Below are 18,007 nucleotides of genomic sequence, written 5' to 3'. Positions count from 1 at the left end.
CAGAAGGAAACAACATGTCTTGTGGTTATTTGAAGTCACGCTGAAACACCAAGTCTGAAAATAAGAGGGATTGAACGTTCTATTCCATCAAAAGGCAACAGTGGGTTTTAGGTCAAGCCTGGTCCATTTCTGTGTGGAGTTGATCAGTATGTTGCTCCCTTGCTCCTTGTGTGTGTGTTTGTGATTGTCTATATGTAATAGTGTTTAAGTTGCTATAAATAACCATAGAATTTTTTTCAGTTTGACTTTATTTATTTTCAGTGTTGTAGCGTTTACTCCCAACAATTACCGATTTAAAAAAAAAACAAACAAAAAGGTTAAAGAAAGTAAATTCCACAATAGATATCATATGTTCTAAATGTCAACATTTAATCCGCGTGCAATGAATGTGTTAACATTAAGTAAGGCCAGACTCCACTGCGACAGGAAATTGCAAATAAGGGCGAAAACCCACTTGAGAAAGAGAATGGAGCTGATTGGTACGTGCAGTTTTGAGAACGACTCTGATTGGCCAATTAAACACCTGTCGCGCTACCTGAACGATATCCAGCAGCCGCCGGGTCGTGGTGCAGGGTGGATCGATCCATTATTCACTCAGCGGGGGGAGTCCGGTTACTGGTGTCACGAACCTCGAGGAAGGTAACCTCTGGCTGTCATGGCTGCCTCCCTTTCCGGAGAGGAGAAATGGTCTGATCCAGGATCTCTATCCTCCTTCAGACGTGCTGGAAAACTTCCCAAACTTATCGAACACTTTTGACTTTGTGTCTACAATCGAAACATGTAGGCATCAACTTGTGATTATTTTTGCGAACATGGCCTCCGAAGTGCACGCTAAACTAAACGGGGGTGAACTTTTGGAAGTTGACATATGTGACGGTGGAGTGTTCTCCAGTGACGAGGGAATAGTTTTTGATAGCCCGGCCGACTTCTCTGGCTTTCAGAAATGGACCAGTCCAGCCGAGTCAGCCATCGACGCCTCATCACCTGCAGGACCGAGGGGAGTCCCCGGTGCTCCCGCCGCTGCTCCCACCGGTGCTGCCCCCGGCGCGGTGAGGTCCGCCGTGGCGGGTGGCAGCGACTCGGACTCCCAGGAAGAAGATTTTCAGACTGCAAAGACTTCCATTGTGGACTGTTTACTGGTGGAGCTCTATGAGACGTACAGTGGAGGCAGCAGGAGACATGTGGACAGTTGGGACAGTTCCACGGAGGCGTCCGGGTCAGACGCCTTCCTGGGCCGCAGCAACACCGGCTCGAGCTTCCTTTTGGAGCTCCAGGAGAGGCACACCAGGAGGCATCAGATGAACTACCTGGCACAGAAAGGTGAGGTGGCCTCCAACATTACTGTTCTCCTTCAGTTGTCACACATAAATGAAGTATTTGTCTCTCCGATTTTTCACTGTTTGTGTTGCTGAAGTTAGTATTCAACTCCCATTTGTACTTCAGATATGCACATATTTCCAAAGCAAATTGTGACTTCCCAAGAAATTATTATTATTTTTTAATTAAAATGCTAAGATAGTAATAATAGTAATCTAGCAAATGCTATGCAATTTGTGCCATTTAAATTCTTGTAGAATTAGAAGTAGAATTAGAAGTAAGGTGGTTTGTCAGTGATTTTGTTTTAATTTAGGAAATAGAAATACTCATAACATTATGACCATGTTCCCAGTTTTGCCTGCTAATCTGCTGCTTATTTCCAGGCATCTGAAACTTGTTCAAGCAGCCGTAGTCTCACATTCACGTCATAGATCAGATATGCGGTCTCTTTTTAATTTCTTTTTTTTATTGTCAAGCTGTCAGGTTTATTTTTAAGTATTTAAATTCAGCAACCGTGTGAATGACAGACTATCAATGTGCAATAGTCTGTTTTGCTCTAGTTTGATCTACTTTGAAACTGTTGTTACTGTTCATTGCTAAACACGTTGATGGTCCAAAACTGAGTTGCTAAAATAAACCAGGGAGGGTTCTGATGGGAAAATTCAGGTCCTGTTTGATAGTGAGCTGGAGCGTAAGTATAATAAAACATTCCTTGTAAAATAAAACAGGAACTTGAATTGTATCCAATTTAAATAAAGACTTGCACTGTTTTATAAAGGGTTTTGTGTGCAACACACACTTACACCCACGTGCATAAACTTGCACACAATTCCCAACTGACAAGATACTTATTTTTTTATATTTATTATTATCTATGTATTGTCGAATGTGGAGGTCTTTGATGGTTGTTGTGTATCTTTAGCATCCTTGGTGTGTCTTTCTTGTCATTGGCTGCTGTGACATGTAGAATTTCCCCACTGTGGCACCAATAAAGGCCATCTCATCTAATGATTGTTTCAAACACTGGGTGCTAGAAACTCACCATCATAATGCGGTCTGAAAAAAAGACTCTTTGGAGGCAGCTGAGTAGAGAAGACAAACCGGCCTCAGATCAGATATGATGACCCCCACAAATGCAGATCCAGCAGGTTACTCCTCCTCAGTGTTTCTTCAGAGTCTGAGACGGCTTGTTGGTGTGAGCCATTGTTTCCTCTGTTTGAATGGAATCCTTCAGTCAACACAGGCTGGTGTGCGTTTGTGCTCTGCTCGCGTGAGGCACGGTTTGGATAAGTAAACAAACACTACCTACAGTTCCTGAGCGACAGCTTAATCGCCTCCACAGCTTTTGACTCCAGCCTGTTGGAATGTGGTAGTGTAAGCATGGTTGACATTATTGTTACATTTTCTTTCACAGGACATTTGTTATCGGTGTGCATATGACTCTTAAACCATTACCTGCCGCCTGTGGTTCAGCTGTTTGCAGTGCATTATGAGACTTGTGTCAAGAGTGTTGGGGGTGATTGCAGGCCTTTAATCACAGAAGTTAGAAAATAAAGTTGGTAGAAAAGCCTGTTGGACCATAAAGTCACGGCTACAAGCCAGACCAGCAACTTTTCCTTTTACTTTGCCTTGAGCCGGTACAATTCTTTCATCATGGAAATTGCTTTATTCATTTCATTGTGTGTGGTGATTTAGAGTATAGCAGAGGCACGCACCTTCCCAGTTTGTCATAAAAGTAGCATTCTAAAATATCTCAGATACAGATACAATTCAGTATTTTTAATTTCTCGCTCCTTGATTCACTTCCTTAGATTTAGACTTTGTTTTGTATTACATCATTACATCCGGCAGATACTCTGATTCACATGGGAGAACATCACAGTTGCTGGAGTTTTTGTATCTATGATGGCATGGCACATTTGGCTTTAGAGTCTGCAAATAACCAGGCAAAGTAAGGAGGCCCAGGCTTGCCTTCTCCAAGTCCTCCTCCTCCTCCTCCTCCTGCTCTTCTCGGGGAGTACGGCGTCGCTCCCAGTTCAGCTGAGAGGGATCGCCTCTCCAGCAATGCCCTGGATCTTCTTTAAGGGCCTCCTCATGGATTGCACCCACGGAAGGAGCAGAAATGACAGCGTAGTTTTTCACCTAGTTATTCGTGTGTGCAATACTGCTATGAACCTCTAGATGGCGAAAGGATCTTTTTAGAAGGTCGGCCGGCACAAGCGCTTGAGGCTTTTGTTCTCTTGGAAGGGAGCTTTGTGTTCCGTGAATTGATTTGATCTAACTATGAGATTCAATTCAAAAGCTCTGCATTTGTCACCGAGGGGAGGATGAAAAGGCCAAAATAACCAATAATAATAATAATAGTAGCAAAGAGTGGTAAAGTAAGAAACGTCTTGTTTTGGATTGAAGTCTTACTGTCACTCAATTACCAGATTTGAAGTTTGGGTGTGAATGTAAAGCCATGTGTTGTGTTTTTAGCCCCAGAGGAGCTTCGGTCCATAATCCAGGAGGTGAAATACCGCACGTCCCTGCAGTCAGCCAAACTGATCCGTCAGCTGAGGAGACGGGACCGACTTTTTCACAAGGTGCAGAAGAACTATGACATCATCACAGCCTGTCTCCAGGCCGTCTCTCAGAAACGCCGTAAGTCCCAATAGTTCTTTCACTCAGATTTCACTGTGGTTGTGTTCAGTCAAAACTAGTGCCTTCTGTTTTGTTTTTTTAATTCGCTCACTGTCACTAATCTCTTTACCTCATCTAATCCGCACTGTCTGTGAAATAATTTCAATTGTTCTTGATTGTTTTGTTACATAAGAAGGTCTGACCCATAAATGGGCGAGTTGATTAAACGATCAGATTAGACGTCATTTCAGAATATAATCTACTAGATTACATCATTGTTACTCTCCTCTGCTGTCAGTGGTTTTATTGCAGCGTTCTCTTGGAGCAACTTTTTGAATGTGGCCCGGCCACGTTTTACAGTGGGCTGTAATGGTTCCGTGTATTAAAAGGATTTTTCTCTGCAACAATCACTTCCTATAAATACTTTCTCCTCCGCATCAGCCGTCCATTACGGCTTTTAAGTCATCAATCAGGCGAAAAGTTCTCTGTGAGTGGATTGATTTTCTCCTGTTTGAGCATGGCGCCGTATTTCCTCAACATTCTGCATGAAGACACCGACAGTATTGGCGACCATGTGACCTTTCCTTCTTTTTTTTTTTTTTTTTTTTTTTTTTTTTTTTTAAGGTTTAAGGATCTTTTGGAATAACTGCCTGACATTTAGTGCACAAGATGGGAACTGATACTATGGGATGTGTGAGAGTTGACTATGGATCTTTAACCTGATGTAGCGCACCTTGGACAAGTCAATTTGCTCACAGTGCTACACTCCTGAGCCAGGTCAAAGAGCGTCAACGCTCAGTGTAGGTGGCTCAAAGGATTTCTGTCGGGCTGGAGGGCGTCTATTTGGATGCAGTTTCCCAATTACTTTTTAGCCAGTGCAGCCTTTTTTTCTGAACAGATCGGCACTGGCTCATCCCTGTTCTCTGGTATCTCTGAAAGTTTGTCTTGAGGACAAATTGTCTTGTTTCCTCTACGCTGTATTATTTTGATAACAGAGTCTTCAAAGGAGATGCCTCACTTGCTATTGTGCCATCCGTCTATTTCAATATGCATTTTGTAATACTGTACTGTGACCCAATTACTAGTGTGTGCAAGATTTATCTATGGGACCTAATAAACAACAAATATCTGATGTGAAACCTTTCACCAAAGCTAACTTAAAAACGTCAAGTCTTTAGTAAGGTGAACCATTTTTATTCATTTATTGACTCCTCTCCATCAGACAGTCTGGTAGCATTTACATTCACTGGAACTGCTGATCCCCGTAATGACTGTGAACTTGATGTTTCCATATTTAGCGATTTTTGAGCGAAGCTATGGACGACAAATGCATCCTGGACAGTTTTGAGATTCTAGTTTTGGTATATTTATTCCCTGTAGGATGTGAGGGGGGCACTTTACATTGGAACTGCTGTGACAGACAGATGGAAGGAAGTAAATGTAAATAATATTAATGCTGTTTATTCAAAGATGAATGCAGAGATGTAGCATGATAACAAAATGTTGTGTATTAGCTGTTATTTCATTTTACATACATGGAAACAACTTTATCAACTGCGTGCGAATGGGTTTTCTCCAGGTACTCTGGTTTCCTCCCGCAGCCCAAAGACATGCTCACTAGGTTAATCTGACACTCTAAAGTTGCCCCAAAATGTGCATGTGTGTGCGCCCTGCGATGGACTGGCGACCTGTCCTGGGTGTATTCCCGCCACTTGACCCAATGACTGCTGGCATAGGCTCCAGCACTCCCTGCTCCCCTGAACAGGACAAAGCAAATGTATGTATGTATGATATTTCAGGACTTAAGAAGTAGGAAGCCAAAAAATTAATAAAGAAAATAATACAGTCAACATTGTATTTTTTGACACTGAATTATTTATAAAATGTCTGGAATACTAGATGCTAACAAGTGTCACCAAGTAAATTATTTAAAAGCCTTTTGAATTATTATTATTTTGAGGAGAAAATTGGTAAATTATTGGAGAAGAAGGACAAAATCGACGCGATGACAGTTCTAAATGGGAAGTCACAGTTTCATAGTCATATAATGACCTCATGACGGTTGGGTGAGTCCGAGGCCACATCTGGCCCGGGCCACACTTTTGGGTCTCATCTTAGTGGGTGCAAGAGTCTAAATCCTCACTACCCATTACCTCATTTTTCCCCAAGCGTCGCTCCATCCTCGCACCTCCTCCCGGTGACGTCACGGAGGAGGAGGAGGAGGATGAGCTGTTCAGCATCAGCAGCACCGGAAGCCGCGTTTCCTCAATTGATCAGCGTTTTTCCTCCTCGTCGGGCTTCCACGTCTCTTCCGCGAGGATTACCGGGGACAACCGAAGACGCGTTTTGGATTTAACGCTCATTTCGAGTCCGATTTCTTCGTCTCATTTGGCGGGGGGTCGTCTTTGATGATAGCGACAGATGCGCTCAGGGATGATCCCCAAATATCAGAGTGTGAGACGACAATGAGGAGATCGACCCGAGCGGATTCACCATGAGGCAGGAGCGGTTCTCCTCCGCTGGCCGGAGGCCACGGGCGAGCGCCCGGCAGCGGCAGCAGGCGGCGGGAGGAGTGGGCAACATCATCAGCAGCGTCCTCAAGAAGCGCAACGGGATTTCCAGAAGCGCACCGAGGCTGCTGTGCACCTTAGAGCCAGGTGACTCGCCACACGCATGCGCGGAGGGAGCGCTCCATAGAAGAAAGTCAGATTTCATAGTTTGACCTGATAATAATAATAAAATGATAATAAAAATGGAAGTTTAAGTGGCTTCAAACACACGCGTCACGTTTGTCAACACAACAGTGTCGCGTGATGTCTACATTAAGCCAGCAATATAATTTCGAGATACTTACTAGGTGTTACAGGACCAGGAGTTTTTACTCACTTCTCAAAAAAGCATTAGACGTTTAGATTAGGTGTATATTTGTATTTATGTAGTCATTATCTTCCGCTGAGCTGGAGCTAGGGTGAGAGACAAGGACAGTGAATTCTTGCACTACTAGTATACAACTACAGGATGTCATTTTACATACTCATTTCATATCATGTGATTTTTATTGAGTAATGTTTTTCTCCCTGGAATATCTTTTACTTGTAATAAATATGAAGGTTTAATTGTATTTGATTTATTTTTTTGTCATCAGCACAGGTCATTGCAGGACCCTTCGCTTGCCACATAACTAATAATAACTATAGTATTTGAGGATTTGATACTGATGGTTGTCTCTTAAGTTGAAGAGCATCATGCAGTGCATTTCATAGTTTAATTTTCTGTCTCATAATCCGACATCGGAGCTGGTTTCTGTGGAAATAACAGGGTCACTTATCATCCTTTTGATCCTTGTAGTAGATGTAAAGAATCCCACTGTAGTGTTCTCAGTTTGGTCTGAACCACACCCGTGTACTGTTACAGCACACTTTGCTTGAAGTCATTAGGGATGCTGTCTGCCCCACAGTGAGACGAGGAGAGCATCAGGACACACCACACCAACTGTGATGATGAGGATCAGGGCGACAGACTAGTACTTCTTTGGTGGTTTCTGTAGGGATCAAGTCATGTTTAATTCATCTACGTTCACGACATACTTATTTAAAAGATGTTTGATAAGCCGGAGTGTGCTCCCGGGAAGAGTCAGGATAAACTGATGAAAATGTGTCTGTTCATTGAGTGTTGTGCAGCAGAGGCGAGAAGAACTTAAATGATGTAACTTGTTCTTTATTGGAAGTTGTGTCAGTAGAGTCATCATTTACCAAATATAAAAACTGTCTCCAAAGACCACTTTCCCAGCTTTTTGAGGATTTTCAGCCCTTACAACTGTAAAGAGCTTTTGCAGACATCCCGAATCACTAGAAATAAAAGCTTAAATCGCCCAAGAGTGAATGTTTGTTTTTAGCAGCATGGATTATTGCAAGCTTTCGTGTCCCCCGTGGCTCCACTGGCTTGTAAATTTATTTGAAATTGAGTAGTGGACTTTTAAGAGTTTTGTTCCACACACAGATTAAATGTAAGGTGAAGACAGAAAGGGTGCAACGGACAACATTGTTCTTCATGAGGGTTGAACGTTCAATGATTTTATAACTGATATCGTTCTGTTGCTTTGTTTAAATTTGCTTTTACATTTGGGGATATGTTAAGATAGGTCAGGATTATTCTTTCTTTTTAAGATGTCTCCACTTTGCTGCTAATGATTTAGATTGATTTTGTCGTCGACATCACTGCTCAGTTCTTGTTTCTTCCCGTTTCAAGCTCCTACTGTACGTCTTGCCTCTGCGGTGGGTGTTGTGACCACATGTGTCCACCATGTGTTGCTCTTATCTGTCACCGGGAAGTGGGAGGGTTTTTACCGCGTTAATCTCTGGAAGCTCCGTGAACGCAGCTCGCTCAGAACATGGCGCAGGACCAGGAAACGGAGACAAACAACTCAGGTCAAGCTCTTATCCTAAATGATGGCCCTTTGTTCATTCGCGAGTTTAACCTGACCCCGCGAAGAAGCGGGGTCACGGCCGGCAACAGACGCTGGAGCTCGGCTCGAGACTGAGGCTGCGCCGACATGTCTGGATCCTCGCGCCTCATACTGAAGCTCAGAATTTAATTTCCGACTACCGTCTGGTGGTTTAATCTACTGTACGGAGTTTCTGTAGAAGTGTTTGTGACGATTCTCAGAGATTTTCGCGAGGGATTTTAGGATTGAAGTTCAGCACTGCGCCGGCAGGACAGCGCACTTCCGGGAGGCGACTCACTCACAGCCGATTACTTTCGCCGTCATTTCTGGTTAGAAATCACTTATCACGTTGGTCCACCTCGCCTTCTAGGACTCGATTGTGTTTCCTTGAACTTCCTATCTGATCTGTGATTCTAGTTAATATAACGTTTTCGTAAAAAAAACGGATTCATAATACGGTTCAATAACATAACACATATCATAGTGCTTTGATAATGCCTCTTAAGAGGACTTGAAACGCTATTTCCTATGAGTCTGGAAAAAGACTGTCTCAAATGAGGCGTCAATGTCTGACGTTTGCTGCATGAATGAAAGACAGTCTGCAGGAAATGGACAGAAACTAACTGGGCGTGAAGATACGAGGAGCAACGAGGTGCAGCTTAACAGCTGTGTTTGTTTTCAGGTGTTGACACAAGGCTGAAGTTTACAATTGAACCGTCTCTGGGGAAGAATGGCTTCCAGCAGGTGAGCGTGCTGCAGTTCTGCTTCACTTGTCATAGTTTTAACAACAGACTCCAGGACATGAATTCAAAACCCACCAAACTTGAATCTGTTTAACTGCATCTGATAACATGCAATAAAAGCTGAAAAAGAACCATCAAATCAAATTCAAAACTGGCACCCAAGATCTCTATTTTCCCAGCTGAATTACAGATGTGATGTCAAGGAGGTCAGAGGTCTCCACATTTTAATAATCATCGTCTGTTGTTTCCTCCAGTGGTATGACGCTCTTAAAGCCGTGGCCAGACTTCCAACTGGAATCCCCAAAGAATGGCGGAAGAGGGTATGTAGCCGTCTGTGACCCCCACTTGTTTTCTTTTCATTGTTCCTCTTCAACATCTCTTTTGTGGACTGAAAATAAACAGACGATGAGACGACTTCCTTTCGTTGGGTTTCAACAGAACTGTCAATATTTGTTACCTGTCAGACAGTCAAAGCGAACCCAGAGAGAGTTTTTACTTTGTCTTCCTTATCAAATGTTCATCTTCAGTGGTGAGAGAGCAGGAATGAGGAAGGGACTGGTCTCCAGTGAACATGGCCCTGTGAGGCGTGACATGTCTGACTGCTATGATGCAAGTGCATGACTCCAGAGTCAGGTTGGGTTCTGAACTTTGACAGAGGGGCCGGTACAAGACCAGAGTTGGTGTGAACTCATCTGAATGACATGTAGCAAACATGACTTTGAACGTTTTGATAGCAAGGTTTGAATTGTCAGTTATTTTGATCATTGTTAACTGTGAAAATGTTGAATTTTATAAGATGTGCCTAATGTGGTCAGATACATGATGAGAGGTTAAAACCAAAGCAAACAAGATGAAATGCAGTTTCAGACAGATGAGTCTCTACCTGAAAACAGCTACTGGGTCGGAGCTCACTAGCTTTCCTGCTCTTTTACCTTGACTATTTGTGCCCCTTATGTATGCATTTAAGATTGCGTAATCCTCGAGCTATGATACAGCTTTACAGTTCAATAGGAATTTATTTTGAAAAAATATAAAAGGGCAAATTTACATTTTAAATATATAGTATAATATTTAGTTACTCAGCAAGGGTTCGTCTGTTCTTAGTTTGACAGCTGATGTGTGTCGGGTGGAGTCTCATCTGCAGCACTTGTCTGAGTAGTGTTGTGTTTGGATTTGATGTGTTCGGTGGAAAAGTTGTGAGCAAGATGAGGATAACATTTTCAGAACTTTCTGAACCTGCAGCTTCGGCTCTCTTATCCTCAACTGTTGTGGTGCATCATGATGCCATTGACTGCCACAGTGGTGACTTTTTCATAGTTTGGACTCTTTGGTCCTGACCTCTCTGGAGGTTTCTGCTCCTCTAAACCAACCATCTTTCCGTCCAGCTGTCCACAGAGCCTCAACTCTGAAGAAGCTGTTGTTGATCTCCTCTACTTTATTTTGGTCTGACCAGGTGTGGCTGACTCTGGCGGACCACTACCTCCACAACATCTCCATCGACTGGGAGAAGACTCTTCGCTTTGCCTTCAACGAGCGCAGCAACCCCGATGACGATTCTCTGGGCATTCAGATCGTGAAAGTAGGCGGCTGCTCTTGAAATATCTGAGGCTGCAGAGAGATGAATCATTGTTGTCCGAGTCCTGAGTCAGCGGGGGAGCCCGATGTAGAAGCCTCAGCGTTTTCCAAAGAGCAGGGATTAAAAATAACTTCAGGTGTCCTCAGCTGCTTCATCCTACGCATAGCCAAATGAATGAATAGATGCGATGTAAATAAAAGTTAAGATGAGAGTAAATATGTTTTGTGAGCCGTAGTAAGGGCTGATGTGATGAAGACGTTCTAAAAACACATCACTGCTTGTATGAGAAGATTAGAGAGCCAAGCTTAGAGTCCAATTCTGCTTTAACACTCATCACCCGTTTATTAAAATGCGTCATATTGTGAAATGGCCAGTTGCTGTTTACCAGACAGAAGTTGTTTTTTTTCCCTGAAGGGGTCAAATCACCAGGATTTTTATATTCCAAAAGAAAAATAGGAAGGGATAGTGATTTCATAGTGGCTGTTTTTCATTTTGCCAAACTCAAATACAATTAGTGTAAAAAAAAACAAACTTTGGAAAACTAACTGTTAAAATTGTATTGACAATGTTTATATTGATATAGATGTTACATTTAGGGGCTTAATATAATATTTTTGCAACATTTCTAATGAAAACTGAACATATTTTAGAGGACTACTTGAATGGAAATGTCAGTGATATTATTATTATTATTATTATTATTATTATTAATAGACATACATTGCGACTCCACTGAAAGCTGCTAACGTTGGTGTTATAAAAATGAATGAATACAGATTCTTTTTTGAGACAACTTATTTAATTTAAAAATCTTTATCCAGGATCTACACAGGACTGGGTGCAGTTCTTACTGTGGCCAGGAGGGGGAGCAGGACCGGGTGGTGCTGAAGAGGGTGCTGCTGGCCTACGCTCGCTGGAACAAAGCGGTGGGCTACTGTCAGGGGTTCAACGTTCTAGCTGCACTGATACTGGAGGTGACGGAGGGAAATGAGAGTGATGCCCTCAAGGTACTCACACACTGGAAGATGGTCTGTTTCACTCCCTGTGCAGTCCTCTCACGCTTTGCCCCCTCGTCTACATTCAGGTGATGATCTATCTGATCGACAAAGTTCTGCCTGAGAGTTACTTTGCCAATAACCTGCGAGCTCTGTCTGGTACGTCTCTCATGTTCTGACTGGCTTATGTCCACGGCTTTAAGACTCGAATATGCAAGAGCTTTATTCCTTGAGGGTGTGAGAGATATGTGAGTGTTGGTGACATTGTCGTCCTCCTGTAGTGGACATGGCTGTGTTCAGAGACCTGCTGCGGCTGAAGCTGCCCCGGCTGTCTCAGCACCTTCACCACCTGCAGAAAGCTGCCAACAAGGAGGCTGGAGGTAACACACTCACTTTGAGAAGCTCCATCGAGTCTCCTCCAACCTCAAAATACCCATGACCCCAGAGTCACGCAGCTCAAGAACTGTTTTGGTGTCTCTCAGGCAGCTACGAGCCTCCACTGACCAACGTCTTCACTATGCAATGGTTCCTCACCATGTTTGCCACCTGCTTACCGGCTCCAACCGTCCTCAAGATCTGGGACTCTGTTTTCTTTGAAGGCTCAGAGGTGCTGTTTCGGGTGGCCCTGGCTATTTGGGAGAGACTGGGAGAGTGAGTAGACGCCAGTTCATGTTTGCTCTCATCTTATCTTCTCAGGAAACCGTCACAGTTGTATCTCTTCTCTCCCCAGGAGAATAGAATACTGCGAGACGGCCGATGAGTTCTACAGCACCATGGGATGTCTTACTCAAGAGATGCTGGAGCACAACCTCATGGACCCTGCTGAGCTCATGCAGGTAGAACCGTGAGACTGGACCCACCTTGTTCCTCCTGAAGCCCACTGACACTTCAGTTGTCTTCCAGGAGGTCTACTCCATGGCCCTGTTCCCCTTCCCCCAGCTGGCAGAGCTGAGAGAGAAATACACCTACAACATCACACCGTTCCCCACCTCAGTCAAGTCCAACGGAAGGTGAGTGGACCTGCTAAAGCTCAGCATACAGGAGACCGATGAGATGAATGTGCTTGTGTGCTGTCACAGCGGCGGCCTGGGCAGCTGGGAGAGCGACGATGATGCTGACATGGATGATGAAGACTCCATGGTCACAGCGCTCGGCTGTCTCGGTCCACTGGGTGGATTACTGGCTCCCGAGCTCCAGAGATACCAGAAGCACCTCAAAGGTCAGTGTGTGACTGTTGCAGGGCATCATGGAACTTGGAGTGCCAGTGATAGTTTATAGTTTGTTCATGGTTTCATCACCTAAAGTGGCCCACGAGTCTTGTGTTCAGACACTATATACCGTCATACTGTGACTGTTGTGAGGGGCCGAAAACACTCAGGTTTAATATGGGGCGAGGTCCCTATCCATCATATTAAATATTCATCATAAAATAAGAATGGACAAATCCTTTGAGTGATATGAGACGGTATTTTATTTTGAGGGACAAGAGGTGAACTTTAAAAAGATAATAACTAGAGTTGAGCTAGTAATGACGAATAAAAAATAAAAAGTTGAAAATATTGAGTGCCACATTGATGCAGGCTGAGGGCCACAGACTGGTCCAGATGATGTTTTGAATTCCCATGTGGAGCCGACTAATCTGAGCGACCATCTCTGATCTGTTTCCTGCTGATAAGTCTTCACTTCCCCTGGTAAGAGCGCACGGGCGGGACTCCTGCAGACACCACTCCAGTTTCTTCCAGCGCCAGCCATGTTAGAGTCAGGATGTCTCCCGCTAGCACTGTGTGTTACTTGAATGCCGCCAGACGTAGATGAAAAATTTGAGTCGGTGGTGATGAGGACTTCCAGATTAGAGATTATGAAGACAAGCCGCTCTGGATTTAGTCAGATTTGTGTTTCACTCTGGAAGACTTCATGGTTTTAGGAGCAGATTAGTCTCCAGCATTCATCCACGTGTGCCACAGTTTTCTCCTCTTCATCTGTGAAACTCTGAAGTTCGTGTGTAGCGTGTGAGTTTGTGCGAGTGAAAGCTGTTGGTCCTCCAGATCAGCGAGGCGAACAGGCCAACATGGCGGAGCTGAGCCCCGGCGCTGTGGGAGCAGGGGGAGCGCGAGCGGAACACCAGGCGGCCATTAACAGCATGATGATGGAGCGGATGAGCACGGACATCTACGCGCTGAAGAAGCAGTACGCTCGCATCAAGAGGAGGCAGCAGCAGCAGGCCATGCAGCTCTGCATCCGCACAGGTGAGGCATCAGCGTGTGCTCCGCACCAACACGGCACCGCATCCCAGCACCGGCCAGGCCATGACTTGTGTGACTCGTAGGTTGTGACCCGGAAGGAACCACCAGCTCTGGGTTCCTACAAGACGGTTTTCCAAAACATGGCGAGCAACAGGCAGACGGTACTTTTGAATCCTCTGGGGGTGTCGAGCTAGTCGGGTCTCTGTGGGTCGCAAGTGGTGCTCCCAGCTCTGTTTGGCACAGTAATGGAGCCAGGCTTTTTAATGGTTAACACAGTCAGTTTAGTGCCTCAAAGCAGAGACGTATGAGGGTCACAGGCGGAGTGTAAAACCAAATTAAAACTCAATATGTGTTTGTAATAACACAAGCGCTAATGTAGCATTGCTTTATTAGGTTATTATTTTAACCATTTGCGCTGTAATAACAAAACATGTTTTACTGCTGCATGTTTTAAAGCCCACATGTGATTTAGTTACAGTCATTTAGTGGGTTTATTGTGATATTTTAGTTCATGATCAAATAATTGGCATGTCATTACTTCAAAACTTGTTTTTAAATGGAATATTAATGAATGTGTTTTTTTTAATCATGGACTAAATTTGCTAAAATATATCAGAAGGGGAACAAACATGATTAATTCCTGGGGAAAACAAAGCAGTTTCTTGTCATGCATGTTTTGGTGGAAGGCTCCGGGTTGCCATGGTAACGGGTGGTGGCGTGTTCGCGGCTCGTAGGCCGGATTTCTTTCTAACTTCTGGAGACACCCGTGGCTGAAATACAGATGAGTAAATTAAGGAAGACAGGGTTTTATTATCCATATCCACTGTGTTTTTTTCTCTTGATAGTCAAGATTGACTGAGATGATTTTTGACTGCGGGCGTCTCCAGCTGCCTTGATCTGTGGGTTTCCTGTCTCTATTTCCCCCCAGTGTCCTCAGCGTGTAACAGTCATTTGATCTGAGACTTTCTCCAACATCTGGATAAACTTTACACCCTTGAAACGCAGCAAATGTGAGGCTTACATAACCAGGTGTTAGCGCATAGCTTTTTTTTTTCAACGTTTGAAGCGCCCTCTAGTGTCCACCATTTTTACAGAAATTGTAATATGTAAATCTCTAGTTTCAGGAAGGTGTTAGTGAGGCGCGCGATTGAACAACAACAAGAAGAAAGCCAGGCCTCAAAAGATGGTTTCCCTTCTATTCAAGGCGTTACAGTAACGGTGTTGGGGTTAGGGCCACAACTCACCAGGTGTGAAGGTGGGAGATCGTGTTGAATGACATTTTCAAAGATGATCTGGATGTGACACATCTGTACCGTAATCTCTGGAAAAGAGAGGTGCATGTACACTGTGTTTTTTAAATTTGTCAACGTGCGACCAAAAGATTGGTCCAATGGCAGGTCAGTGCACTCACCTGTATTGATGTGTGGCCCCTCCCCCTGCTGGTCATTTTGCAGACAAGTGTCCGGCGACCCGCGTCCTGTCGTCCCAGCTCAACTCCTCCACCTCAGAGATCAATCACCTCCTGCTGGGACGGAAACCACTTGGAGGGCCGTGGGGCCCCCGTCAGGCCCCGTCGCTCCCGGGGGGTCGAACCAACCCGTCGCTCAGCTCTCCGACTAGGGGGCGCTGCAGCTCCAACAGTAGCGGTTCTCCGAGCAGCTCCCGAGGAGCTCCTGGCTCCCCGTGGCGCACCCATGTCAGAGTGCACCGGAGGAACGTGGCTCTGGCCCGGGCCCAGCTGGGTTTCTGTGAGGTGCAGGAGCTCGAGGAGGGAGGAGTCTTGCAGCAGAGAGATGAGGGCAGCGTCTCCTCCGTGTCTCCTGACCCCTCCAGGTCAGGCTCCGTCTGTGAGGAGGCGCAGGTGAGAGATATTGGGGAGGTGGTGGTCCAGCTGGACTCCCTGGGTCTTGAAGAACGTCCGGAACATGACCCTCCCATTCCGCTCCTCCCACCACCTCCTCTCCAAAAACACGCTACTTCAAATGAGAACGATGGACACTTATCCCCCATATCTCCCACGTCTGCTCCCACCTCCCCACCAGCTGACCCCTCCTCCCCCACTGTAGCGCCATCCACCCCGACCCAAGCCTCCACCTCTCAGCCTCCACTGTCCACCATGTACAAAACCCCTTCCCCCTCCACGCCCTCCCTTTCCTCCGTCTGCTCCTATCAGTCCAACATGTCGTCCTCGCCGTCCACGCCTGCCTTCTCCTCCACCCCCAAAATCTTCTCACCCTTCCCCTCTATAAAGCAGCCCCGAAAGTCAGCCGCCGCCCGAAACCTGGGCCTCTATGGACCCACGGCCCGAACTCCCACCGTCCACTTCCCACACCTGAGCCGCAACCTCAACCGCAGTAGCGCGGCCGGTGCCACCGGGAGGCGCTAGAGAGCTCTCCTTCCGCTCTACCATGTTGCCTCCAGCGCCAGAGGAAAGTTTAAAGAGGGATTCCGACTTAGGTCCTGAGTGTCGTTTGTTCATTCCCAAAACTTATTACAAACTAAGCAAGAGGGAATCGTAGCACGAAGAGTTTTATTCCTCACTGGAGAACGTTCACGCTGCCATCAATGGGCTAAAATGATAGTTAACATGGCTCTGCACTTTTAATTTGAAACTTGTCCACCACAATCAGTCCAGTACTTACTGGACACACGTTTTAATTGACAGATAAATTAAGGATAAAAGCAGAATAACTGGTCAATTGAAGTAGTAAAAATATAAACAAACAAAAATTAGCTGTAATAAACCTGCTTTGACAAATCGCTTCACTGGAAAATCCGATGAATAATTATTGAAAGTACTACCTAAAATAATGTATCACTGACAGAATGCAGAAATATTAATAAATCATTGGAAAATATATGAATACACTAAAATAAGTATCTCATATCTACAAATTAAACAACAAAATATAAATAAATAAACTTGTTCTTTCGTGTCTGATAAATGAAATACAGTCAAAATATTTCAGTGATAATGTATTCATAAGAAAACAAATAAATAAATAGAAATTAATAAATATTTCATAAAATAATAACTAAAACTTTTTTTTACTGATCAAAACATTCATTTAGGTTAAATTCTCACCAATACAACTTGTTAAGATCTGGTTGTATTTTTTTGGATTGCAGCCATAGCTGGAAGGGAAATTGACAAAAATCATCCCCTAAGTGAATATTTCCCTTTTCTTTTTTAAACTGGCAGAAAAAGAGCCTTGCTGAATAAATGACGCGTTAGACCGGGCAGGTTTGTTTGCTTGATGCATGTAAACAGTCACAGTCTTGAGTGTGCAGCCGGGTCACACTGGTTCTTCCTGACCACACTGATGTCACCGTGTTGTATGACGATGTCACAGATGTCCTCATTTTGACTGTTTTCCACATAGAACAATGATAATAATAATAATAAAAAAGCCATCTACTTTCTAGCCAAGGATTCCACTGTCGCTGTCCTAACATGAGAACGTGTGACCTGAAATTCAGTCGTGTGCTTGTCAGGATGTCTGCCGTCTTCATCTCGACTGTTCAACACGTGGAATGTAAAATTATGATTAAAAAAATGAAATGTATCCTGAAAGTGAGAATGTTTCTTCGGTTCATCAAGTGTTGTCAACATATGAAGACTCGTGCAGTTGTTAGTGACATTGAAAAGTCACTTTATGGATGATAAATAATGCTTTAACTAAATCTAAAAAAAAAAAAAGATTAATATTTTCATATCTGCCATACTACGTTGACATTTCTCATTACCCAAACAAGTTTGACAGTCCAGCCGATATTATGAGGTGGTGACCTTCGGTGGAAAAGTGCAGGCTGATTTAATATCAGTAATTCGGTTGGAGCCAGCAACTCTGGCTCCTGGTGCGTGTTCTTATTAATCCATTAAGTAGCTTATTGAAAGACTAAAGTTGAATCAAGCGCAAGAGTTCAAGGTGAAATTGCGTTTTTTTCCCCTGCTGACACACGTTACTGAATGAAGCGAGTCAATCTGAGAGTGAGCTGCTGTTCGCCTATGTCACCACACGGTGGCGGCAATCTAGGTGAACAGCAGTCGACATAGCTTCGTGGAT

At 44.3% G+C, this 18,007-nt stretch overlaps 1 protein-coding gene across 3 annotated transcripts; it reads left to right on the top strand.

Annotated features, from left to right (window-relative positions):
- The first annotated feature begins 626 nt into the window (after nt 1–626).
- Nucleotides 627–17,821, top strand: tbc1d30 (TBC1 domain family, member 30). Of its 3 annotated transcripts, XM_053862205.1 has the most exons (14): nt 627–1,320; nt 3,796–3,960; nt 9,066–9,127; nt 9,381–9,446; nt 10,580–10,705; nt 11,524–11,709; nt 11,787–11,856; nt 11,979–12,077; nt 12,180–12,348; nt 12,428–12,533; nt 12,601–12,707; nt 12,777–12,916; nt 13,743–13,943; nt 15,395–17,821. In XM_053862205.1, the coding sequence occupies exons 1-14, from the start codon at nt 813–815 to the stop codon at nt 16,324–16,326; spliced, it is 2,937 nt and encodes a 978-aa protein (XP_053718180.1). In that variant the 5' UTR covers nt 627–812; the 3' UTR covers nt 16,327–17,821. The 3 variants fall into 3 exon arrangements, with proteins under 3 accessions (XP_053718180.1, XP_053718181.1, XP_053718182.1); XM_053862206.1 differs by lacking the exons at nt 627–1,320; nt 3,796–3,960 and adding an exon at nt 6,115–6,596 and having other exon boundaries at nt 15,395–17,621; XM_053862207.1 differs by lacking the exons at nt 627–1,320; nt 3,796–3,960 and adding an exon at nt 6,633–8,366 and having other exon boundaries at nt 15,395–17,621.
- Nucleotides 17,822–18,007: the final 186 nt, after the last annotated feature.

The sequence above is a fragment of the Synchiropus splendidus genome, chromosome 4, assembly GCF_027744825.2.
Source record: "Synchiropus splendidus isolate RoL2022-P1 chromosome 4, RoL_Sspl_1.0, whole genome shotgun sequence".
Classification (NCBI taxonomy): Eukaryota; Metazoa; Chordata; class Actinopteri; order Syngnathiformes; family Callionymidae; genus Synchiropus; species Synchiropus splendidus.
Note: the sequence above shows the minus strand (reverse complement) of the source record. Positions and strands in the feature narration are given on the sequence as shown.

Bases quoted from the DNA above. Each gene is read 5' to 3' on its own strand.
- tbc1d30 (XM_053862205.1), top strand. From the start codon at position 813: ATGGCCTCCGAAGTGCACGCTAAACTAAACGGGGGTGAACTTTTGGAA. The intron at 1,321-3,795 runs GTGAGGTGGCCT...TTGTGTTTTTAG, and splicing joins GAACTACCTGGCACAGAAAG to CCCCAGAGGAGCTTCGGTCC. The intron at 13,944-15,394 runs GTGAGGCATCAG...GTCATTTTGCAG, and splicing joins GCAGCTCTGCATCCGCACAG to ACAAGTGTCCGGCGACCCGC.